This window comes from Manis javanica, chromosome 13 (genome assembly GCF_040802235.1).
Source record: "Manis javanica isolate MJ-LG chromosome 13, MJ_LKY, whole genome shotgun sequence".
Taxonomy (NCBI): Eukaryota; Metazoa; Chordata; class Mammalia; order Pholidota; family Manidae; genus Manis; species Manis javanica.
The window spans coordinates 67481850-67508914 of NC_133168.1; the positions used below are offsets into that span (position 1 = coordinate 67481850).

Consider the following 27065-nt stretch of genomic DNA (forward strand, 5'->3'; position numbering starts at 1 on the left):
CAGCCCTGGTGCTTCCCTGTGTGGCCCTCCATGTCATGGCATGGCCCTTCCTCTTGAGTAACAGGCTATCTTTCTATGGCAACTGTCTCCTAATCTGTTGGCCTCGCCATACCTGGATAACAGACCCTTATTTTATAACAGATACTGAGATCCTAGAGCTTTAGCATCCTGAACACTTGAGCAGGTGCCTGTCTTAAAAAAAAAAGACTTGCCAAGAGCAGAAAGGCTGCTGTCTAGATTAACACTCACCAGGTGTTCCCCTCCTTACTTTTCAAAGCTGTCCCCTCACGTTTACAGCCACATGCGCCTCATGACCACAAGTGCACACACACTCCCAAGGAACCAAGGAGGCATTCCCAAGAGCTTATTTGATGTTCATTCATGCATTTAACAAATATTTACTGAGTGACTCCTGTATGCTTGGTGCTGTTCTAGGACAAGCAGCAAGTGAGACAAGACTAGGTAGGTCTGTCTTTCCTAGAGTTTTCATTATCATGAGCCAAAGATGATGAGGAAAAAAACAGATACAAATCTAGTATTATCCCATGTGGTAAAAGGAGCACTGAAGAAAAACCAATCAGAATGTAGGGATAGAGAACACAGCAGGTCAGAAGCGTGGGATGCCACTTTACGTTGACTGGCCAACGTGTGCTTCTCTGAGGTGGGGGCTTTTCAGAGATACTAGGGAGTGAGCCTGAGGATATGAGGAACAGTGTTTAAGAGAGAAGGAATGACATGAGCTGGGAGCAGGGCACCAATGTTCACGAATTACTGTGGCTTCAAGATATGTCACTTCTCCAGGTATTCTTTACACAAATGCTGACCCTGTCATGTGGAGAGTGAGCTGTCTGCATGGCTGGTTCCCTGGGGGCAGGAAGCCTGTCTGGTTTTATGTGACTTTCTTGTAAATCTACAAATCTCATTAATGTTCCCAGTTAACAATTCAAATGCACAATACAGACGAAAAGGCTTGCTAATACCAATGATAACCCCTGTTTGAACATGTTACTCAGGAGTTTTCTATGCTTAGATTAATTAGAAGGATTTTCTTTTTAAAAAAGAGAGTCCTGCTTTCTTCTCTGTATTCCCACACCTGCTCCCCACCCCATTCCAGGGACCACCTTGCATGCAGTTGGTGCCAGTGGATGTGGGCTGAATACAACTCCCTTGCTTCCTCACCTGCAGTAACCTCTGTAGAACATCACCTCCCCTTGATTGTTTAGCAGCCAGAGGCTTGCTGATACTTTTTCTGTGTTCAGAATGCTTTTGGTTGAACTCATCTTTGTTGCCTTGTAACCACCTTTGGATTGACTTTAATTTCATCACTGGGTCTGCACATAACAAAAGGGTTTAGAGGCTGCCTTTGCAAATGTAATCTTTTGAATGGATCAGGGTATAATGCTTTCGCTGTTTTCATATGGTGATACAGTCATTGGGAGTTGCTTAGAGGAAGTGGCATGAAATTGTTAATTTTTGTAGGACAGCTGTAAATGCTTTCTCTTCAGATTAGAGAGCTGTGCAAGGAAAATGCATCTCTGAAAGGACAAATTGCTACTCTTGAAGAGACTGTAAATGTCCATGAGATGGAGGCAAAAGCTAGCAGAGAAACTCTCATGAGGCTGGTTTCAGAAGTAAACAGAGAGCAGAGGAAAGCTGCCTCCTGTACTGAAGAGAAAGACAAGCTGAACCAGGTACAGTATGTGGAAGTGTGTGTGCATCTGTGATCATGTTCATGAGGCAGAAATTGAGAACCACATGTGGGTGAGCATGCTCACATTACTTCCAAAGTCTGCTTTCAGCAGGACGGCTGGGGGCAGCATGGGACCCAGTGACCTGGACAGGTTATTTCATACATAGTTTTTTCTAATTAGAAACAAAACAAAACAAAACACTTTAAAATAAAGAGTTTGTAGAGAATATGTCTTACACTGGTTAAGCTCTAAGGATTTCTAAAATTTCAAAATTTATTTTTTTGAACAGATAATATAGCCACAAGATACAAAATTTTAAATGGACACAAGAGTATATGGTGAAAAGCCTTGTTCCAGCCCCTTCCTCCTGACACCGAGTTGTTCTCCTCAGAGGCAACCTCTGTTAACCATTTTTTATGTACCTTTCTAGAAATATTCTGTATGTACATATATTTATTCTTTTTATTAATTTTTAACACAAGTGGCAACATACTCTGCACACTGTATTTTCTCTTTTTATTGATTTGAAACACCAAATAGTAATATTCTGCATGGTATTATAAACAAGGCTGCTATGAGTAATCTTCTATTATTTCTCATGCATGAGAATGTATCAGTAAGACAAAATCCTAGAACACTTGCTGGGTCGAAGGATATGGGTCTTGTAATTGTAAGAGATATTATCAAAGGGAAGTGTCTCTTAATTCTAACTTTTATTTGGGTCTTGTAATTGTAAGAGATATTATCAAAGGGAAGTGTCTCTTAATTCTAACTTTTATTTATGCAATGAAGTGCTTGATCTTTTCAAATTAGCTAGAGCCTGTTTGAGTGTGAGAACTAATACTGTATTTTCTTTAACACTATATAATCCTTTAATTGTGTTTAAAAGTTTTTGTAACAAGGAACTAATTAAGGGATTAATAATAATGATCAGTTTCCAGAAGCAAAAGGAAGCTAGTGCAACCAGTTAACAAAATACACAGGAGACAGTTAAGTAGTAAAGGAGATGGGATTTAAAACTTGGTAAGACTAACGTGCAAAGGAAAGGCTTTGAGAAGTGTGAGGATCCAGGGGTGTCCCGCAGGCTGAATGGCGTTCTGGAATTGATGGGATGCAGTAGAAGGAGCCCTCTCTGTGGGAACAATTTTGGGTTTTCCATGTCTACAGTGATGTCACCGCCAAGCTGAAGTGAGACGGGACATTGGGGTGTGAAAGTGATCCACATTAATGACAATAATTTCCACCTCCATAGCCCTCCAGCCCTGCAACTCCCTGCCTCAATAAACTCTTCTTACTGCTGGATTTCTTCTCCTGACACGTTAGCTTTGTGGAAAAGCAAAGATTTTTATCACTGTTAGCAGGCAACTCCAATCATTTCAACACCCTTCTCTTAGTCTGCTGGGGCTGCCATAACAAAGTGCCCCAGACTGGGTGGCTTAAACAATGGTCAATTATTTCCCCCAGTTCTGGAGGCTGGGAAGGCTAAGATCAAAGGTTCCTGGTGAGGCCTCTCTTTCTGACTTGCAAATGACCACCTTCTCATTGTGTCCTCACATGGCAGAAAGAGTGAGCAAGCTCTTGGGTATCTCTTCTTATAAGGGCACTAATCCCACATGAGGGCCCCACCCTCATGATCTCATCTAAACTTAATTACCACCCAAAGGTCCCACATCCAAATACTATCATACTGGGTGTTAGAGCTTTAACATATGTATTTTGAGGGTAACACAAAATTCAGTCTACGGCAATCCTAAATTATTTTTCTGTGGCTTTTTCTTATGAACCATTTCAAATACATGAAAAGGGTGAAGGAATACAATGAATACATATCTATCATCCACCTAGATGCAACACTTGTTAACATTTTGCTCTATTTGCTTTATTACTTTTACACACACACACACACACACACATATTTGCACAACTGCTTGAAAATAGGTTGCAGACATCATGTGTATTGTTCCTGAGTCCTTAAGTATTTGTATCCTAAGAATAAGGACATTACATAACCGCAAAACTAATATCACATCTGAAAAATTAACAGTAATGCCACATTATTATCTGTGGTGGTTTTCAAAACCATACATCTTTTGGTGGTTTCCAGAAGCAAAAGGAAGCTAGTGCAACCAGTTAACAAAATACACAGGAGACAGTTAAGTAGTAAAGGAGATGGGATTTAAAACTTGGTAAGACTAATGTGCAAAGGAAAGGCTTTGAGAAGTGTGAGGATCCAGGGGTGTCCCGCAGGCTGAATGGCGTTCTGGAATTGATGAGATGCAGTAGAAGGAGCCCTCTTTGTGGGAACAATTTTGGGTTTTCTAAAATTTCAAAATTTATTTTTTTGAACAAACAGATAATATAGCGAGGTGGAGTTTAATTTCCCTCTCTTTGTGTGTGGGCTGGACTAAATGACTCACTTCTAGTGAATAGAATATGTCAGAAGTGATGGGATTTCACTTCTGAGATTGAGTTATAAAAACACTGTGGATTCTGTCTTAGATATGCTCTTTTGGTCTCTCTTGAATCATTGCTCTTGAGGGAAGCCACCTGCACATGGTGAAGTCCCTCAGGCAGCCATTGTGAGGTCCATGTGGCCAGGACCTGAGGCCTGTCAACTACCAGGTGAGTGAAGTTGGAAGTGAATCTCCTTGAGTTGAGTCTTGAGAAGATGGCAGCCCTGGTTAACAGCTTGACTATAACCTTATGAAAGACCCCAAGTCAGAAATACATAGCTAAGTCTTGTCCAGATTCCTGACCCATAGAAACTATGCAATGTTTGTTGTATGGCATTAAGTTTGGGGTAATTTGTCACATAGCAAGAGACAACCAATAATCATCTAATATCATGCCACATTCAGATTCATGAATGTTTTATAGCTGTTTTCTCTTCAAATTGGGATCCAATCCAAGTTCATTCATTGCATTTGTTGATTATTTTTAGCCTTCTACAGTTTTTTAAAAAAATAACATCAGCTTTTGGGAAAGTCCAGAGTAGTGGTCTGATTGTTTCTTCATGATGTTGTTTAACTTGTTGCTCTATATCTGGTAAACTTCAAGTTAGATCTAGAGGCAGGACTGGATTCAGGTTAAATATTTTTGGCAAGAATATTTCAAACGTAAAGTCGTATACTTCATATCGAATCACATTACAGACAATGTTAGATTATCCTCCTTTGTTGCTGACACTAAATTTGATTGCCCATCTGTTTAAGGGTAAAGTTACATTTATTTCTTCTGCAGTTAAGTAAGGTATCTGTGGGGTGATAATTGGCAGTTATTTCTGGTCCTCAATGACTTTACCTAATGATGTTATCATCCATCAATTCTTGCCCAGATCAACTTATATCAGGGTTGCAGAATGGTAGCTTTCCGATTTTATTAATCCTTCTACTTATTAGCTGGCATTCTTCTGTAAAGAAAAGCTTTTTATTTTTCTTTACTTTTCTCAATTCTATGGGCACGTGGATTTTTATTTAGTCACTGTTTGTAATCAATTATTCTTTTTCTGCCCTCCAAATCTCCTAAATTTTCCTAGCTGGAGCCCCTTCCTGATGATCTCTGTGACTTGTAGCCTGACTCCTTTAAGTCTTTCAAGACTTACTTGTTTTCTGACAGAAGATGACACCTTAGGTTCTCTGACAATTTTCAGGACACAGAATTAAAACCAGCCCATCTTCTAAGGAGCTTTCATTCTGTTTCCTGGAGAATGGTGCTTAGAAACCAAGATTTAGGCTTTAGGTGTGCTCATTGCTATTGAGGTGTCATTTCTTTCAGTGGACAGAGCTTGAAATATGTTTTTAGTAATAAGTTAATATTGGTATTTTTAATTAAAAATTATATTTAATGTTTTCTTAATATCTTTTGTTTTTATACCTTTCAATTCTAATTATAATAATTACTCTTTTGCTTTGTCTTACAATATACATAAAATTATTTCAAAATTATACTTTCAATATTTTATTTACCAGTAAATTTTCTGAGTGAAGTTTAAGGCTCTCAGACTTTTTACATTAGCAATTACTAGTATAGTAGTCACTATTTATCAATCACCATTAGCATAGTCATTACACTAAGTGCTCAGGAAGGTCATGTATTTTGCTCAAGTTCACACAATTATTTAGTGGCAAATCTGGGATTTGAACCCTGGTCATCATCTTATGCTTTCATTAATAATCTTCTTTACATATATATTCACAGCTACATCCTACATATAAGTCTGATGCCAAAAATTGTCTGTGGAATAAAGTAAATACCTATGCACATTTCCTCAGTGAAAGAATAACTTTAATTTGATTATAAATAATAATTATGTTATTATACCTTGAAAAATTAGGAATAATTTAATATTTATGTATAAAAATGCATTTCAGGAGATATGCTATAGGAAAAGAAAATGTGTTGTAACACCACAGGAAAAAAAATACAGAACTTATTCCTTTTCTTATATAAGCTTCTTTACTTGTAAATGACTGATGCAATGTTGTTCAGACTTGGGAAACACATTCCCTTTGGGATGAAGTTCCTGCCAAAATAATAAAAGCTGTAAAAAAATATGGGCAATAAAAAAACTTGAGGTCTTTAATAAAGTGCTCATTCATAGGATTTGGACTCCAAAGATTTACTACTGAAAAATACTGTCAAGTGGCTTTACTGACATATTAATGGTCTCAGGAAGAGTCTTCATAATGCTTTCTAAAGCTGTTTTTGAGGTAGGAAACTTACTTTATTAGTGGAGTCCAGAATAACTGTAGAGGCAGTACTTGTAGGGCTGGATTCTGTTTCTCCCAAATTCAGCTTTTCTGATTTTCTTAATTACTCTATTGAAGTTCCTTTATGAAAATTTCCCAAATAAAAATCCAGGTTTATACATTTGGAAAATATATTACTTGAAAATCTTTAGTAGTTAATGTTGAGGTAAATTTTACAAACTATCCAAGGTTGGTACCTTTTCTCTGGGTTATCTTGAAATAAAGCAACGTTGAGAAAAGTAGGCTCTTTACCTACATGAACCAAATGCATATTTCCTATAGACCGTAGACATTCAAATCAGTGGATCAGAAATTAAACATACACATTGGATTTCAAACGGCTTCTTTTCCTTTACAGTGTTAACATTTTCTTTAATTCTAGTAGCTAGAATTGATGCTAGGAAAGAAGACTTGTTTTGGAGTCAGGCAGACCTGGTTTGGAGGAATGTCCTTGTCTTTTGTTTGCTTGGTTTGTTATCCTGCAGTGGTGAGTGTTCAGAGGTGAGAGCGGGAGAGAGTCACACACAGAAGAGTGGTTAAGAGGCAAGGCGCTTGGGTTTTTTATTCAGGCTCCAGAATGACTTGGCTGTGTGATCTGAGGCATATGGCTTGACTTCTTTGAATCTCAGTTTCTTTCTTTCTTTTTTTTAAAATTAAAGTATCATTGATATTCAATCTTATGTCAGTTTCAAATATACAACACAGGGGTTCAACATTTACCAATATTATCAAGTCCTAACCCCTTCCATTGTGGTCACTGTCCATGAACATAGTAAGATGTTACAGAATCATTAACTGTATTCTCTGTGCTGTTCTACCATCCCTGTGACCAACCTATATATATTGTGATTGTGAATTATTGTGCCCCTTAATCTCCTTCCCCCTCCCTCAAACCCTCCCTTTTGGTTAACACTAGTCCCTTCTCTGTGTCTATGAGTCTGATGCTATTTTGTTCCTTCTGTTTTGTTTTGTTTTGTTTTTATTCTCCACAAATAAGTGAAATCATTTGGTATTTGTCTTTCTCTGCCTGGTTTATTTCAGTAAGTATAATGTCCTCGATCCATTTATGTTGTTGCAAATGGGAGGATTTTTTAATATTCCCTTGTATATATGTACCACGTCTTCTTTATCCATTCATCTACTAATGGACACTTAGGTTGCTTTATATCTTGGCTATTGCAAATAGTGCAGTGATAAACATAGGGGTGCATATGTCTTTTTGAATCAAGGATCATGTTTCTTCAGGTAAGTTCCTAGGAGTGGAATTAATGAACTTCAGTTTCTTGTCTGCAAAATAGGAAAATAATTTAAGGACCTATCTCATTATAATTATGAATGATATTATTTACATAAAGTACTCAGGACATAGCCAGTACATAATTGATGCTCAGTGTTTTTATTTTTCTTTCCTAGTTATTTACTTTTTCCCAAGGATTAAAATAAACATAAAAAATTTTAAGGAGTATAGGCATATGGAAATAGTTCCTGAAAGTGGGAAAACATTAGACAAGATACATTTCTAAAGGAATCTTTCCAGTCCTAGAGTCATAATGTTGGAAGTGACTGTGAGGTCTTTTAGAATCTAGATCACTTAACACTCTATGTGAAATAGGAATCATCTTTAAAATGTCCTTGTCTAGCTAGTGTCCAGCCTTCCCTTGAGCCCCCCCAAAGGCAGGAAACTCACTACCTACTAGGAGGTCCACCTCCTGTGTGCATTTGTGATTGTTTGATAGTTCTTCATTGTAGCAAGTCAGGATCAGAACCCCTGTAATTCATGGCCTCATATTGATTCTATCTTAATGAACTTCATAGAATAAAATGGAAATCTCTTTTCTTAGGGCTAACCTTCAAGCATTTAAAGACATTTATCATGGATTCTAAGTCTCTTCTGTAAACAGCCCGAGCTTTCAAACTTTTCTTACTTGAACCTTCTTTCTTATCATTTGTTTGGTTGAGAGAATTCTAACCTCTGGGTGAGGAATTAAAATGAAAATAGACACTAAAATAATATGTACACATAAAAAAATTAAACTGTTCATAGGAGTCTAAAGTTGTAAGAGTCTAAAATTTAAAACCTCTCCTTCCATGTCTAGCCTCACTCCTATGTGCTCGTTTTAACTTCTGATAATTACCATTAAGACTATAAAGTTGTAAATTTCTATTCCTGATTCACCAATCTGAGGTCACTTCTTCCATGAAATATAAGAAATTTAATGCTTCCTACGTTTTATTTCCCCCTTTCTACTTCCGAGTTTTATTGAATTATTGTATTTACAATATCAAGTTTTCTAATATTTACATACTGTTCTGTCATTTTAAGTATTCAATGCTTTGCATTAGATTCATTCTACATGTTTAGATTAGAACATGTAAAATTACATGATTACATAAATAATTTTATTGTGGGTTTAATCCTAGTGTGGATTGCTGAACCCATTCCACTTTGATGATGTTTCCCTTAAAATGGCCAGCTGGGAACTGTCCATGGTCCTCCAGGCACAGTCTGACCAGTTCAGGGCACAGGGTTTGCAGTACTGTAGTAAAGCCGAGGAACCCAGTGGCCTCTTGGGCAGCTGAATTCATTGCCAGCTTTTTCTGAGTTTGTCAATAATGAGAATTTCTATCCTAAGCTGAATTCCTATTGTTTTCTAAGGTTGATGATGCCAACAGGACAGCCTAAGTTTGTGTGTGTGTCTGTTTTCTTATCGCTGTTGACCAGCACTTTAAATGGACCAAAATTCCCTATGTGTTTTCATAGTTGTCATTGTTCTGTCACATCTTCCATTTCTGTTCCCAGCTACAGTTCCCTTCTCCAGACATACTCAGAATTGGCAGTTGTTTGTGCTTATTTCTAGAAAGACTTTCTCTTTTATTTTTAAGTTTAATTAAAAAATTTTTTAATTTAATTTTTATTTTGATATTAATGTACAATTACTTGAACATTATGGTTACTAGACTCCCCCTATTATCAAGTCCCCCCCACATACCCCATTACAGTCACTGTCCATCAGCATAGTAAGATGCTATAGAGTCACTACTTGTCTTCTCTGTATATACTGCCTTTCCCGTGTCTCCCCACCTGCTACATTATGTGTGCTAATCGTAATGCCCCGTTTTCCCCTTTATCCTTCCCTTCCCACCCATCCTCCCCATTCCCTTTCCCTTTGGTAACAGTAAGTTCATTCTTGGGTTCTGTGAGTCTGCTGCTGTTTTGTTCCTTCAGTTTTTTCTTTGTTCTTATATTTCACAGATGAGTGAAATCATTTGATACTTGTCTTTCTCCACCTGGCTTATTTCACTGAGCATAATACCCTCTAGCTCCATCCATGTTGTTGCAAATGGTAGGATTTGTTTTCTTCTTATGGCTGAATAATATTCCATTGTGTATATGTACCACATCTTCTTTATCCATTCATCTACTGATGGACACTTAGGTTGCTTCCATTTCTTGGCTATTGTAAATAGTGCTGTGAGAAACAAAGGGGTGCATATGTCTTTTTCAAACTGGGATCCTGTATTCTTAGGGTAAATTCCAGAAGTGGAATTCCTGAGTCAAATGGTATTTCTATTTTAAGTTTTTTGAGGAACTTCCATATTGCTTTCCACAATGGTTGAACTAGTTTACATTCCCCCCAGCAGTGTAGGAGGGTTCCCCTTTCTCCACATCCTCGCCAACATTTGTTGTTGTCTGTCTTTTGGATGTTGGCAATCCTAACTGGTGTGAGGTGATATCTCATTGTGGTTTTAATTTGCATTTCTCTGAAGATTAGTGATGTGGAGCATCTTTTCATGTGCCTGTTGGCCATCTGAATTTCTTCTTTGGAGAAGTGTCTGTTCAGCTCCTCTGCCCATTTTTTAATTGGCTCATTTACTTTTTGTTTGTTGAGGTGCATGAGCTCTTTATATAATTTGGATGTCAACCCCTTATCAGATATGTCGTTTATGAATATATTCTCCCATACTGTAGGATGTCTTTTGTTCTACTGATGGTATCCTTTGCTGTACAGAAGCTTTTTAGTTTGATAGAGTCCCACTTGTTCATTTTTGCTTTTGTTTCCCTTGCCCTGGGAGATATGTTCATGAAGAAGTTGCTCATTTTATGTCCAAGAGATTTTTTCTAAGAGTTTTATGGTTTCATGACTTACATTCAGGTCTTTGCTCCATTTTGAGTTTACTTTTGTGTATGGGGTTAGACAATAATCCAGTTTCATTCTCTCACATGTAGCTGTCCAGTTTTGCCAGCACCATCTGTTGAAGAGACTATCATTTCCCCATTGTATGTGGGAATTATTGTATTATTGTATATTAATTGACCATATATGTTTGGGTTAATGTCTGGAGTCTCTATTCTGTTCCACTGGTCTGTGGCTCTGTTCTTGTGCCAGTACCAAGTTGTCTTGACTACTGTGGCTTTGTAGTAGAGCTTGAAGTCAGGTAGTGTAATTCCCCCTCCTTTATTCTTCCTCCTCAGGATTGCTTTGGCTATTCGGGGTCTTTTGTTGTTCCATATAAATTTTGGAACTATTTTCTCTAGTTCATTGAAGAATGCTCTATGTATTTTGATAGGGATTGCATAGAATCTGTAGATTGCTTTAGGCTGGATGACCATTTTGATAATATTAATTCTTCCTATCCAAGAGCATGGGATGAATTTCCATTTATTAGTGTCCTCTTTAATTTCTCTTAAGAGTGTCTTGTTGTTTTCGGGGTATAGGTCTTTCACTTCCTTGGTTAGGTTTATTCCTAGGTATTTTATTCTTTTTGATGAAATCGTGAATGGAATTGTTTTCCTGATTTCTCTTTCTGCTAGTTCATCATTAGTGTATAGGAATGCAGCAGATTTCTGTGTATTAATTTTGTATCCCGCAACTTTCCTGAATTCAGATATTAGATCTAGTAGTTTTGGAGTGGATTCTTTAGGGTTTTTTATGTACAATATCATGGCATCTGCAAACAGGGACAGTTTGACTTCTTCCTTGCCAATCTGGATGCCTTTTATTTCTTTGTGTTGTCTGATTGCTGTGGCTAGGGCCTGCAGAGACTCTCTTTTTATGTAGGTAAAAGATGGAACTAGACACATGGTTAGCCATCTTACTTTTTTAACTACGTTTTGGAGAGTTTTCCATATCAGTACATAAAACATTTCCTCTATTATTTTTAAGATTACATAGTGTTCTGTGGTATGGATGTCTTTTCTTTGTTTATGCAGTCACTTATCAATGAATATTTGTGTACTACCTAATCTTTTGGTATAATTGAATAACTTTGCACATACTTCATTTTCCAAATTTAGTAATCTCTCTTACAGATATAGTCTTAGGACTGGAATTACAGGGCCATAGGATATGTGAATATTAAATTTTGTTAGATATTTATGCCAGAATTTTACCTATTCATACTTCTACCAGCAGTATATCAGAGTGCTTGGAAGACTTTCTGAGTTTGTTAGTCTTAACTGCAGTAGACAGAGGTAACCAGTTGGTTTTAATTTTACAAAATTTGTCTAGGTTTGGGTAAATTATGCTCCAGTCACAGGTTCTCTACCTTGATGATAATTGGCCATGGCATTTTTGAGAGGCAGTTTGATCTCATGCATACCCAAGTCTGTAAAATAACAATATTATGATAGGCATCAATTGTGTTTTAAGAACACAAACCTTTGAAGGGTTTCATTACTTAATACATTTAGTTGGGAATTTAATGCAGACATGCATTTAATTGGGAAGTTATTGAAAACATTAATCATAGTATTTACAATTGTTTTGTTAAAACTAATTGTGAAGGGGTCATTATTCATTTGTTACATTAGTAGGACTGAATATAAAGATTCATTAATTGAAAAATATTTTTAAGTGATCCCCGTCACGGACTCTGTAGGGCCTGACCTCATTGGCAAATGTACTTTCTTTGGTGGAGGTCAGCCCTGATTTGCTCAGAGGCAGCTGCTTGTTTCTTGTCCTGCATGTCAGTGTGGTCTGACAGCAGTCCCCAGGTCCTGGTGAGTGATACCAATGTCACTTCAGTGTATCCTTGAGGTAGCCATGCAACCAGACTCCACTCTAGCTGCTGACTCCTGATAGCTCTACAGGTAATTGCATTTGCAGTCTGAGGACATCTGTTTCCAGTGATCCAGCCCAGTGCCCCTGAATCCTGAAATGCTTAAGCAGGTCACTGGGGGAGCAGCCAACTCGAAGGCATGGTCACTGGCTCCCAAGTCCTGAATTTCATACGAGAAACAGCATATAGTTCACTGGGCTGAAATGTTCCAGAAAAATATCTGCCCTGCTTCCCTGTGCCTCTCTATTCTATGATCACAAAAGAATTTTCTGATTTTTACTAGATATAAGTGTTGGTGTTCCGAATTTGTTAGAGGACTGTTTTGGCCCATGTCTCTAAGGCAGAGAGACAACCGGCTGATATTGGGGTGGAAAAAATTCCTCATAGATGAATATTTTAATTGCATCCATTGCTCTCCCAGTGTAAGCTGCCAGTTGATTAGTTTACTCCAAACTGACAGTAGATCTATAGTACTCAAGTGTCTGATGTATTTTTTGTGTATTTTGAGAACCTTCTGTAAACACCTGGTTTAAAATATCACTCTGTGGTGTCAAGGTAACTCTCTTCTGTATTAGGGATTTCATTTCAATATAAAAGTTAATATATAATATTCTATAGGGTTTTAGAACTCTAAGGGAATTAAAATTAATTTTCATCCCCGATTCATTGAATTTAGCACCTCAATTTTCTAACCACACATTAGATTGCAGTTTCTGAATAAAATACAGGCCCGATTTATTACCCCCAGTGCTGATACTAGTTACTCTAATTGAGCAGCTTTTGTATTACTATCTGAAAAGAAATGTGTAAAGTGTTAAAATATTGTATTCTGGATAAAGTGTCCTTGACTTTTTAAGGGCTATAATTTAATCAGCAGCAGTAGTGGGGCCTCTCTGCAGAGGACTAGTTAGGAAAGGGGATAGGGAAATGAAGCTGTTGCCAGGACCTTGAAAAGCTAAGCATTTCACAAAATAGGTTTCATAATTAGGTTAGTTATTACATCTGAAAAGGGCAGCCTTCTCTAACTATCTAGCCACTTGATGACTTTTATTTCAAATTGATGCCTGAGACTTCCTTGATTTAAAAAAATCACCAGAAGGGAAAAAAGAGGTAAGATACTTACCTTTTCATAAAAGGTAGGAAGTAGCATTTCAAGGGACATTTTTCCTGTCTCCAGGCTGTTAGTGAAGACAAATTTCTTTTAAAGTCTGGTTCTGATGTAAAAGGGATGATTACATTTTAACCAGCAGCCTGACATGTTACTGGCCACTTTAGAGGTAGAATCTGTTATTCAAATATATTGTTTCTTTTTAGTTGTTTTTGACCCTTACATTACTAATTTTAATAAAAGACAAAATATTTTTTTGCCAGTTACCTAGGCAGTAATACCATAGCAGTGCTAGTTAAACAACTGCTTAATCTTATTTAATGTGAACTCATGTATTTTGGAACTTGATGTCAACAAGTGTTTTTCTTTTCTTTAATGAACTTTAAAGATATCCCTTACATTGCCTCTTTGGACCATTTTAGATTGTGGTAAATAGAACTGGTGCAGAGGTAACCCATCGAGAAAATGGAAGTTCCACGGCCAGGGTTCTCACCTGGTCCTGGTCTACTTGCCCACTGTGCACGTGCAGTGCTCGCAGGTGCAAGCTTGCACACGTGTGGGCCGTGAGTTATTACTGACTATATAAAGAGCTCTGCCCAGTGTTGCGGGGTGGCCCAGAGTCAGAGATGGGCTTGCTACATGCAGACTGGCCTGGAAGCAGATGGGGTTCTAGTGCTTGACCTGCCGCCAGGAGAATAAAGCTGGGTATAAGCCCTTTTACCCCCAAAATTTTCAGTAATCATTTTTCTGTCTCACTGAATCCAGAGTGAACTTGCCCACAGCTGAAATTGTCAGCCTTCCCTATGCCCTTCATTATTTTTATGAATCTAATAATACATAGTACATTCATTAAAATTTCGTTCTCAGTATAGTACTTTATCTTCCTCACTTTGTGATCCTCCCACCCACCAAACTGCTAGCTATTTGTCTCCTTTCTTCAGGTTCTCTCAGTTTTGGTTTTGTCTGTGTGAGACAAGGGAATATACAGTCAATGAATATTGAAGGAAAGATCTGATTCTCTTTTATGCCATGATGTGTTTATGGTAATGCTACTCTATTATTTAGAATAGTATGAAGTAAGTATCTTTATTCAAATAATTTTTAGTGCCTAGTTAAGACTGAGGACTTACTGTGCGTCCTAAATCAATTTCCCTGTATATCACACTTGAGAACAGATAATTATGTAAACGTTTTCTGTATGTGGTTTGAATCTACTAGTGCATTAGCCAACGATTTGTTTTTATTGACTCTTTCTAGAGGTCCACATAGAACAGGCTTATGTGTCAGTTTCCTTCTTTCTCAAGTCCTGATTTTATATCCCTGCTCTTTTTCAGGCCTAAATTTACCTGTCATTGCCTTTACAATTTAATAGCTTTTTGAAGAGACAGTAGAGAATTTAGCATTAAGAATGGAATGAGCATTTGACCCTAACTCCTCAAAGTCACTCGTAAGGCAAGTGCATGGAAAGCAAATGCAGGTGCCCGTCACTGGCCGCTAATGTTACCATCTTCCCTTTCTGTTTTCACTTTAGGACCTGGTCAGTGCCACAGAGGCAAAGGAAGCTCTTGAAAGGGAAGTTAAGCTCTTCCAGGAAAGGCTGCTTGCTGGCCAGCGGGTCTGGGACGCCTCGAAGCAGGAGCTGAGCCTCTTGAAGCAAAGCTCTTGTGAGTTGGAGAAGAATGCGAAGGCTAGTTTGGATGCAGCCACAGCCTCACAAAGCCAGTACTCCTCATTCAGGGAGAAAATTGTAGCCCTTCTTAGGGGCAGCTTGAGCATGACTGGGTCCATGGAGGACGCCATTTTGGAGAGGATTCGAGAAATGGGCAGCCAGGAAGAGAGCAGGGAAAGGGTAAGTGGCTGCTTATAAGCTTCTTAAGGACAGTAAACTCATTCATTTAGCCTATGCAATAAATGAGTTAATTAAAAGTGTCATTCAAATGTGGTTTTTATTACTTTCAATTATATGTCGTCCTAATGCCACAGGTTAGTATGGGAGTCACTCAGGTCGCAGCTGACTGTGATGCAGGTGCTGGGGTCCGAGCTACCTGTGCTGAATCCTGTCTCTACCACACACTCCCTCCCTCCAGGTGTGACCTTGGGCAGTTTCCTGAGATAACAGCCTCTGAGATTTTGTTTCCTCAGCTTCTGTACACGGACAGCCCAGGGGCCACAGCCCTTATCTGAAACCCTTAGGGTCTGATATGTGCAAATTCAGGGTTTTTCAGGGTTTGGAAAGATCAAAGAGTACACAGAAAGGTAACAGGGAAAGCAGTGTTACCCATTCCTCCTCAGTAGACGGCATCCGTAATCTACAGCAAAATCTGTGTCAGCTCCACCACGTGGGACACCAAGACAATGGATAGCGTCCATCACTTCAGGTCGGGGTTTCCTGCCAAACCCAGTCAGGTCAACTTTAGCAGCAAAAGAGTTATGAAAAAACTGTCTAGTGTCAGATCCCTTTGGATTTTGGAATTGCAGATAAGGGTTGCTAGATAAATAACAGTATCTGCCTCCTAAGGTTATTGCTTGCTGAATGCATTAAATGAAAAAGAAAGGGTTATGAAGTCCTTACCACACTATCTGCAAATAGCAATGACAAATATTAACTGCAGCTGCTCATGCTTCTCCTCCTCCCTCCTTTTCATAACGTGTTGACATCTAGAGCAATCTTCTAGGGGACCTTTGTTTCTTTATCATCACATATCATTTTCTAATTGAAGGATGATTGACATAATATTAGTTTTAGCTGTATAACATAGTGATCTGACATTTATATACATTAAAAAAGTGCTCACCCAGGTAAGTGTAGTTACCATTTGTCAACACACAAAGTTATTACAATATTATTGGCTATATTCCCAATGCTGTGCTTTTCATCCCCTTGACCTGGCAATTTTATAACTGGAAGCCTATACCTTCCAGTCCCCTTAGGGGACCTATTTAACAAGTGGAGAAAAATGGTTTAATTTACAAGAATAACTGAAGCTTGTTTAATTTGTTTTGTTTATACTATTAATAATTCTCATTTTTCAGAATGGCTAGTATCAAAGTGATAAGAAATAACAAGTGTTGGTGAGGATGTGGAGAAAAAGGGACCCTCCTGCACTGTTGATGGGAGTGTAAATTGGTTCAGCCACTATGGAAAACAGTATGGAGGTTTCTCAAAAAATTAAAAATAGAACTGTGATACAATCCAGTAATTCCACTTCTGGACATTTACCCAAAGAAAACAAAAACACTAATTTAAAAGGCATATGCACCCCTAAGTTTATTAAAGCATCAGTTACAATAGCCAAGATATGGAAGCACCCCATGTGTCTGTTGATAGATGAATAGGTTAAAGAGATGTGGTACATATACACAATGGACTATTACTCAGCCATAAAAAGAACAAAATCTTGCCATTTGCAACAACATGCATGGATCTAGAGGGTATTATGCTAAGAGAAAAAAGTCAGAGGAAGACAAATACCATATGGTTTCCCTTATATGTGAAATCTAAGAAAAACAAAACAGAACAATAAGTGAACAACAACAAAAAGTCCAGAAACAGACTCATAAATACAGAGAACAAACTGGTGGTTGCCAGAGGGGAGGGGAGCTGGGGAATAGATGAAATAGGTGAAGGGGATTAAGAAATACAAACTTGAAGTTATAGAGTAAATAAGTCGTAGGGATGAAAAGTACAGCATTGAGAATATAGTAAATAATATTGTGGTAAATTCTTTCTATAAAAAATTGACTCTTTAGTTAGCAGAGTCAGCTTTAGCCCATCTCTATTTAAATTATCATCAAACCCAAATTATTGAAGTCCTAATTAATGAAGTTTTAAAGCAAATAATATCCAAATTCTGTCTACAATCCCATTATGACCTATTTCTTCTATTGAATTCATGCTTATTCACAGGTGAAAATGCACTTCTCCATCTCTTAATGTTCCTAAAATACTCAGCGATCACTAACTCAGGGTTCAGGGTTGCATTTGTAAACTTCCTTTAATGACAAAACCCTTAAAATTCCCTTTAGAAATTCTCCAAAATTCATGTGTGCTCTAGGAGCAACCCAAGTTACTCCTGTATCCAAGCGCAGGATTTTCTTTGTGGATAGAAAATGTTCATCCCTGGAACCTGAGTGTGACTTCAGTTTTGCCTGTGATTGGCACTGGATTGGGGAAGAAAATTATTTATAGGGCTGAGAAAAACTTCATTAAGTTATTTACCTTGAGGAGTAACAGATGTAGTTCAATAGCTAATGGTTCTTTTTCATTTCATTGCTTCCCTCATCTGTTTTTCCAAATGTGTTCCTAAAAGCATCTTTATTCCAGCATGTGAAAGATGGCATAAAATTGTCAGCATGGTGTATATGTTTATTTTCTAAAGCAAAACGATGTAAATTGGTTAAGCTGGCTATGCCTTCCCCTAGTCCCCATAAAAATTAGAATGATTCAGAGTCTTTTTAGTGTCTTTGTCTTTCCTACCCTGTAATTTTTTTCTCAATAGCTGCTCTCACTGTTTAAAAGCCTGAAATCAAGCATATAGCTGGCATCTTGCGTGACTCATCTTCAAGTAAAATCAGGAGAAAATGGATTTCATATATTGTCTTGGAAATGTTTCTGAAGAATGAGAGCTTTACAAATTGATGAATCTGTTTGTTGAGGAGGCTGCATCTCCCCGCCAGCTGCCGTGGCTAAGCGCACAGTCAACAGTTGAGTCATACTCGAGTGAAGGCCCAGTGATGGGTTCAGGCTGGGCCTGGCAAATTCTCCACTTCATGCCGTCTCCTGCTTACTGAGCACTGCTTTTCGCATTTACCCCTTTGCTATTTGTGTTTAGTCTCCTGTATCTGCAGTTCTCTGCAAAATTCAGGATACCACCCATCCTTTTGCAGTAAGTCATTTCTACTTGTTCCTTGCTTTTCTGCTTATAGCAAAATCTAATTTTCTTTTTAAAAGCAATACTCTATCTTAGAGCAGGGTTTTTCAGCCTTGGTAGTATTGACATTTTGGGCCAGATAATCCATTGTTGTGGGGGCCATTGTGTACAGTAACAGTAGGATATTTAGCAGCATTTCTGGCTTCTGCCCATTAGATACCAACAGCATCTCTTCCCTCCAACCCCCCCAATTTTGTGACAACCAAAGATGTCTCTAGACATTGCCTAATGTCCTTGAGGGGTGAAATCACCCCCATTTGAAAACCACTCTCTTAGAGCAATGTTCTACTCTCGGGTTCCCAAGAATTCTAAATGTGTACTTAGATTACTTAGATGTTATTTAGCCTTGAAATTTCAGGACACTTGAAACAAGTGTTTTTGCAATAATGATTTCTTGCACAATGACAGGAAGTTGTGGCATTTTCAGATTTTCATTTAGGGTTTTGATGCAAAATTTTTTTCTTTTAGATGTTTCCTCACTGGCTAATGATTTGGATGAGAATTGATTATGTACAGGGAGTACATGATCATGAATGATTTCAATGTCATTTCCCAAATTAAAGACAAATTAATACAAGCTCACAGACATTTATCTAGACAGCTCTTTTGTTCTTAGGCACACATAAGGCTTTATTTCCTCCACTGGAGTGCTGCTTAGCCCGGTGGCTCTGGGTGCTGAGGCGACCCAGCCTGATGCCCCAGAGGACCTGAGATGCACTCCACAACTCCCCTTCCTCTTTTTGCTCTAATCTTAGTCCTCCAGTGTACTACACTGAACGTGTGCCTAGAAGCTTCAGCAGACTTGCACTGACATTTGACTGTCCAAAATTATGTCACATGGTCATCTCTGCAACAAGGGCATCTGCGAGAGTGAACAGAGATTTTAGCTCTCTCAGCCAGCAAAGTGTGTTCATTTGCTAGGAGAGCTACTAACAAAGTACCACTAACTGGGGGGCTTAAACAACAGAAATGTACTGTCTCACAGTTCTGGAGGCTAGAAGTCCCAAATCAAGGTGTTAGCAGGGTTAATTTCTTCCAGGGACTGTGAGGGAGAATGTGTTCCATGCCTCTCGCCTAGCTTCTGGTGGCCCGAGGTGTTCCTTGGCTTATGGATGGTATTCTCTGAGTCTTTACATCATTTTTCCTTCTACTTTGAGGTGTCTATGTGTCCAAATTCCCCCTTTTTAAAAGGACACCAGTCATATTGGATTAGGGCCCACCCTAATGACCTCATTTTGACTTGATTATCTCTGTAAAGACTATTTCCAGCAGGGTTGCATTTGGAGGTACTGGGGGACTTCAGCTTATCTCTTTTTTGTGGGGGCGGGAGGGAACCCAATTCAAAACATAACAAAAGCTGACATGCACAAAGGTGGAGCAGGGTAGGGTTAGCCAGTCAATACTGTTGGACACACATATTGACAAGAAGGAAGGAAGATTTGATTGATGTTATTATATTCCTGGTTCCTGACAACTTATTTTATGTATTTCCTAGGTGGAAATGATAGCTCAAGTAATCAGAAAAGAGTTGTTTATGTCCAAGAGGCACTGGTCCTTAAGTGACCCAAGTGGCTTTTTCTTCACTTTAGAGCTCTTGCTCTTCCATTTGGCTTAATCTTAGGGCAAAATTACCTCTCTAGTGAAACCACCTAGTACTTGTCCTGGGGAAGTAGAGAATTCTTCTGGGGCATTATGACTTCCTTTGCAAAATTCAAGCTGTTGGCTCTTGAAGTGTAGTGTGCTTTAGTGCCTTTTCTGTTTTAAAAAAAAATGAGGTATGTATTCTTTATTAACCCTCGCCCCTCCCACAGTCCCAATATCTCTAGCATTGACATTCCTGGCTTGTTTTGTTCCACACATTATCAGGGATATGTTAACAGATGATACTAAGAAAAAAAGAAGGGCTTATTGATTCTTTAGTTTCCTTGGTATGAAAAATGTAACACAACTTCACAGTTGGGCAGGATGCATATGTTCACCCAGTCACTGGCATTTAATGTTCCTGAGAAGAGAGTCATATTGGAATGTTTATTTATTTGAATATATTTATGTAAACTTAGCTCTTAAAATTTGGTGGTAGCATATGCTCTGAGACCTAAAGAAGCTTATGAAGCTAAGTTCTGTGACATATAAACTATACGGAGGTTCTCAGCTGCGTGCTCTTCTCTGGAAACTAGAATCTTGGCAGGGCAGTGTTTGATTCTGCATTGTTCAGCCATCTACAAACTGTGTTTTAAAAGTTATTCTCCGCTGAGTCTTCAAGTTCCATAGAACACTCTTGGGTCCACACAGGATGCAGGAGGGACCACTCACCTTTGATGCAACATATTTGTTCCTTATTTGTCCTTTCCAGAAAGACTTCTTGTTGAAAAGCAGCCTCTATGGGCTGAAAATAGTTTGAGAAACATGATGTAGGACAATTGCTGCAGGGCTCCTTTACCTCTTGATGCCAAAAGCATAGGATTGACTTGACTGAACCAACAAACTAGAATAGTAATGCTGCTGCTGATAAAAATAGATGCAGTGAATTGAACTTCAATTGGGTTCACACCAATTGTGCTACTCAAATGATCTCAGTTAGCCAGCCCATCTGATCATCATGACAAGTCTATACGTTTCAGAGAGGTTAACCGCTTGCTTCGGTGAACATGGTGGTACATGGTAGAGTGGGAATTGAACCGTATCCAGTGTCCCTGTCCCACAGTTTGGTCTACACCAGGGCGCCTGCTTCTTCCTTCAGGTGCTCCCTTAGTCTAGCTTCCTGCGACTGCTCCTTATACCCGCTTCAAAATGAAGTCTTCTACCGAGGTCTGTGGAGGATTCTGCGTTCCCCTGCTTAGGTGGGCGGCGTGTAGACTGTGGTTGTGGTCGCTCATTTCTCCATCTCCCAGTGGAGGTTTTCTATGTCTCTTTGGTTTCATTCTCTTCAGGTCAACTCTGAGGTGGGAGAAGTGTCGAAGGATCTCCAGGGAGAGGGACTTACTTCCTACTTGGAGTCACATGTGAAATCACATTTCCCACCGCACAGAAACGCACGCCTTACCTTGTATAATATAATATCATTAAACAGCCCCCAGCAGGCAGTGTCTTGGGGATGTCACTTCATGGCTGCCGTTCTGTGGGTTCCTTTGTGTGCTGTACCAAGACAAGCACACCTTTCTCTTGCACTGAAATCAGATCTATTATTAGTTCATAAGTACTGAGGGTAGAAAATACAAATGAGAGTTCTCAGAGCCTAATAGTATGGAATGAAATTTCCTTGGGGAATATAATTCCTTGCATGTGGCACTGAGCAGTTTGCCATCGAATATTTGATTTCAAGCACCCACAAAAGTATAGAATTAAATAAATTGTGGGCCTGGGACCTTTAGAGCCATAGAAGCACAGGATTAGAGAGTTTAGAGATTCAGTAGTCTTAATATTCCTGATCGTAGCACTTCAGTTCACCCTATGACCTTTTTAACAAATGGTTGGCCAACTTCAGGCCATCTCCAGACACTGGCTATCCACTACTTGGCATGGGAAGATGCTTAAGATATGAGGTAAAAATGAAGACATAAAATCGCAAATATAGTATCATCTCAACTGTTTTTTACCAAGGCATAAAAAGAAATTATTTGAAAATATTAATAGTTGTTGCTTCTGGGTTGTGGAATCATAGAGGTTATTTACTTGCTTATTTATACTTTTGTTCTTAATGAATCTTTTACAATGAACATTAATACTTTGTAATATGTATTATTACAAAGGGAAATATTATATGGTACGATTATAGGGAAATATATATTACATATAAAATAATCTCTATTATTACAAAGGGAACAGGGAAAAATTCTTACATTGTAGTAGAATTCTTTCTCTGGTTTTTCCCTGTTTTTCCCTCACTGCAGCTCTGAGGGCAACTCTGAACAAATTCTATTGTTCTTCCATATATCACATGAACAGTCTTAAAAGTATTTGAAGACAGCTTGAATGTCTTATTGCTTTTAAGTATGGTTGTTTATAGATCAGCAAACAAATTTTTTGAAAACTAAGACTATAAATCTGAAACTCAAGAGATTTCAATTTTTGTGAGAATGGTACTGAGTATTATGTAAATATCTACTTTTTTCCTTTCCATTTCCAAAACGATCCATCAAAAGAAAACCAAGTTATCACCTCAAACTCTGTGTCTTTTATTTATTTTTTAAAATTGAATTCAACATTTGTTGAAAACTTCATTTGGTAGAATCAATTTGAATATTCTCAAAGTGTGCCTGAGATCTTTGGTAAACTTAGGTTCTTGGTTTTAGGGAAAGTCAAGGACAAAGAGAAACTCCAGGGAAAGATGGAAGTACTGGGTAAGCCAGGGCGGGATATGAAGAGTCCTTGCACCTTTAATGGAGAAGCACTGATTTTATGCTGTAGAAGAGGAGATAGACTCAGATTCTCAGGCCTTCTTGTATGTTGCCATTGAAGGAGTCACCCTATTGAAATAATTTTGCTAAATGATTCTTTCAAATGTGGAGATAATATTACCATGTAACTATGCAGCACAGAGAGTGCCACTAAAGTTTAGTGCATGACTAGCCAATACTCAACAGAATATTCAGAAAAAGCTTGAAAAAATATTATGCACTTGAATTCCTGATAATGTCCCAAGGTTACTCTCTGTATAATCTTTAATCCACTATATATGGCAGAAGAGTTTCTCTGGAAAATGAAACTTTTATAGATTTGAAAAATACTTTCTGTATGAACTCTTTTTCCAACTAAGTTTTGAACCTTCTAAGCTAATGGCAGTTTTAGGGGTAAGTAAATATTATCCATAAATACTGAGCAACCTGTTTAAGGAATTTCATAAATATTAAAAATATCAATAAAAATACAGGCATACCACTTGTGTTACTGTGTTTCACAGATACCGTGTTTTTTTTACAAATTGAAGGTTTGTGGTAACCCTGGGGCGAGCAAGTCTATTGGTGCCATTTTTCCAACATATTTGCTCACTTTGTGTCTCTGTGTCACATTTTGGCAATTTTAGCAATATTTCAAACTTCCGAATGATTATTATATTTGTGATCTGTGATCAGTGAGTATAGCTTGCTGGAAGCTCATGTGATGGTTACCATTTTTTAGCAAGAAGTTTTTTTTTTTTTCAGTTTACTTTGAATTTATTATACCTATTTATGTTTAAGTTGAGATAGAAGCATTCAATTACAGAAGTCATATGTGATGACTGGAAATGTTTACATGATACAGAGATGAATAAGGTTGAACATGAAATTACAGCATATTATGTCCTAGAGTAATTACTGTATATAGTTTGCTATATATTCTGCCAGGTTTTTTGATATGCATATACTGACATTGCTTTTATTGTTAGTATTAGAAACATCCATAGTGTTGACAATGAAATATTTTAAAATTATGGTATATACATTGTTTTTTAGATATAATGCTATTGTGTACTTAATAGATTGCAGCATAGTGTAAACATAGTTTTTATATGCCCTGGAAAACCACAAAATTTAACATGCTTTGTGATATTCCCTTTATTGTGGTCTAGAATCAAATCATCAATATCTACAAGCTATGCCTATATTTTATTAGACAATGAAGGTAGATTTATTTCAAGCAGAGGCACATACAGTTGTCAGTTACCTGTTTTTCACTTAGTTTTTACAAAGAACCTGGAAGTTGGTCTTATAAATAGTTAGGTTGCTTGGGCTGAGCACTAGATTTTAACACTTGAGTTGCATCTAAAACAAGGCTTATCCTTGTTCTGTTTCTTTGTTTCCAGATGATCTCCCAGCTTGAAACCCAAATATCTGAGCTTGTTGAACAGTTGGGAAATGAGTCTGGGTTCCACCAGAAAGCTCTGCAGAGAGCCCAGAGAGCAGAACACAAGTTGGAGACTCTCCAGGGTCAGCTGACACACCTGGAGGGGGAGCTGGTTTCTGGAGATGTTTTGCGAGACAACTTGCATTTTGAGAAACAAAAAGTAATAACCCGAGGGCATGTCCATGGGTGGAAACATCTGTTGCAGCGTAAAACTGTACCTGAATATATTCTGAATTTTATGGTACTTTGGGAGATTGGTTAAGTTCTGAGTCATGAGTAAATGCCAAGGAACAATGGATATTTTTTGGAGTGTCTTCCTATTGTTTGGAACTTCCTTGATTCAAATTAATCCAATTCAATTCAGTTAAACTCAACATCTATTATATAGGAGACCCTGGAGGGTTGGGGGCTAAGGTATAAATAACACACAGTTCTTGGTCTTCAAAGGCTGGTAGTTGAAAAGAAGAGAAGGCATTCAAATAATCTGCTGTACATGAGGCTGTATGTGTTGTAAGAGATGTGTGGATTACTAAAGTGCAATGGGATCCAATGAAAGGAATGATAACTTCTAGATAAGGGGAGGATTTTACCAAGGAGAAGATAATTAAGTTCATCTTTGAAAGGCAGGTAGGCATTTAGTGGAGAGAAGGTGTAGAAACGATAGGGGAAACGGGGTAAGGCATGCAAGCTTGTAAGGGACCGTGTGTTCAGTGAATGCAGAGTGGTTATTCTCATACAGAGGAACATGGCACTCTTGTTGGGGCTATAGCAGGAGAGGAGACTGGAATGGCTTAGATTATGAAGATTGGGTATTCTTTTTTGCATAGAATATGAAGTAAAATATGTGATTTTGAGCATCACAGTATCTAGAAAGATCATGTGATGGCCCTGTGGAGCTGAGATTGCAGGATGGAAAGACTCAGAAATGACAGTGGTGATAACCCAGGAGGACATCAGGACAGCAGGAGAGCAGGAGGAGAGAAGGGGTGCTCGCTGGTTCAGCCATGGGAAGGTCACCCGTGACCTCCGAGAGGCAGGTCAGTAGAGTGGCATAGAACAGAAGCCAGTTTGCCGTGGGCTGAGGGGTCACAAGAAAGGGATGGCGACAGATGTAGAAGTAGATTACTACAGAGTCTGGTGACCACAGAGAATTGAGGCGTGAAGCAGAAGGGTCCAAGCTTTTATTGGACAGAATGGGAGGGTACCTACCTGACAGTTGCAGGCATCTGTAGGGAAAGCAAAAGAGAGAAAAACGGGATCAAGCATAGGTGTGGAATTGGGCATGAAAAAATACTGTTAGGTTAAAAAAATCTGTGCTCTGGAAACTCATTCATTTTCATTCTCTGTACTTAAAATAATTGAGGATGCATTGTGCTTGCAATGAGGGTGGCTGTGCAAACATGCATAGAGGTGTCTGTGGGAAGTTCTAACCTGGTGGGTGAGACAGGCAAATCAGGACACATTTGGTACAATTAGTGCTATAGTAGAGACAGGTACAAAATTCAACAGGAGCTCAGATAAAGTAGTAATTACATCCTTTCTATTTCTGTGTGTAAGAAAATAAGCCATTTTCAAACAAGAGGTGACATTTGTGAGGGGCTTAAAAGAATGAGAAGGAATTTGTCAGGCAGAAGAGGTGGGGAAGGGATTCAAGGTAGAGGGAACAGCAGGAGGGCAAAGGAATGGAGGTGTGACAGAGCTGCACAGGAGAACAGTGTGGCTGGAATGGGGTGCTTGGTGGGGCCGGAGGTGTGAGGTGGCTCTAGAGGCAGGCAGGAATAACACATGGGACAGCCTGGTTACTCGAGGCTTTATCCTATAGCTAATGGGATATTGTAGAAGGTTTTTGAGTAAAAGAAAGATTTCTCTGACCCATAGACTGACTTTAGAGAATAAAGGTAGGGAATCCAGTTGGGGGGAGTCTTAGAATAGTGATCAGAAGATAATAAGGGCTGGGAACAAGAAGTGCTTTTATGAATGAAGGTGTAGACTGCAGCAATTTGATAGGGTGAAGGGAATTTTTCCATCAGATATCTGAAAAAGGTGTGTTGGTTGAAATTCTGGGTTTGAAAGGAAGTACTGCACCTAAGGATAATATGTTAAATTAGAAGAAATCTAACTCTTCTCAAATTTCCCCTCTCCTGCCTCATCATGACCTGCTTTCTTCTAGTTGCCTAAGCCCCAAAGCCCTAAAGTCATCCTCAGTGCCTTCCTCTTCTAATCCATTCCTAGGCACTGAAAATTCTGTCTCCTTAATGCACCTCAAATAGCCTCCCTCCTGCATCTCTATATTTAGTAGCAGTGCTTTGATTCAGAACATTATGCTAATTTGCATGAACTATTGAAACAGCCTTCTAACCCATCTAACCAATCATTTCCCCACTGCTGCCAGGGAGGGCTTAATAAAATGCATTTCATCTTATCTTTCTCCATGTTAAAACTAGTCAGGGGCCCTCAGGATCAGCTACAGATTGCTTCTTCCCATGGCTGAGCATTCCGTGACCTGGCCAGTTCCCCTCTCCAGGCTCCCCCTCACCTGCAATCTTCCAGCCAACAGAGGCCTGCTGGCACCAGCAAGGCTCCTGGTAGGGTCTGCTATGAGTGGTTGCTGAGCCCAAAGACATCAGCATTTCAGTTTGTAAAAACCAGTGGCCTAGCCAAAGAAAAGAGGCACCCTTGCTATCCCACATTGCCATTCTCTCTG

At 38.6% G+C, this 27065-nt stretch overlaps 1 protein-coding gene across 3 annotated transcripts in view; it reads left to right on the top strand.

Annotated features, from left to right (window-relative positions):
- CCDC170 (coiled-coil domain containing 170) overlaps positions 1-27065 on the top strand; it is a 78798-nt gene that overhangs the window by 28169 nt on the left and 23564 nt on the right. Inside the window, exons 5-7 of one of the 3 annotated variants that reach the window (XM_073219762.1) lie at positions 1506-1691; positions 15139-15456; positions 24321-24521. In XM_073219762.1, the coding sequence (XP_073075863.1) occupies positions 1506-1691; positions 15139-15456; positions 24321-24521 (705 nt within the window). The remainder of the gene's footprint in view (positions 1-1505; positions 1692-15138; positions 15457-24320; positions 24522-27065) is intronic. The other 2 variants (XM_073219763.1, XM_073219764.1) reach the window with 2 other exon arrangements.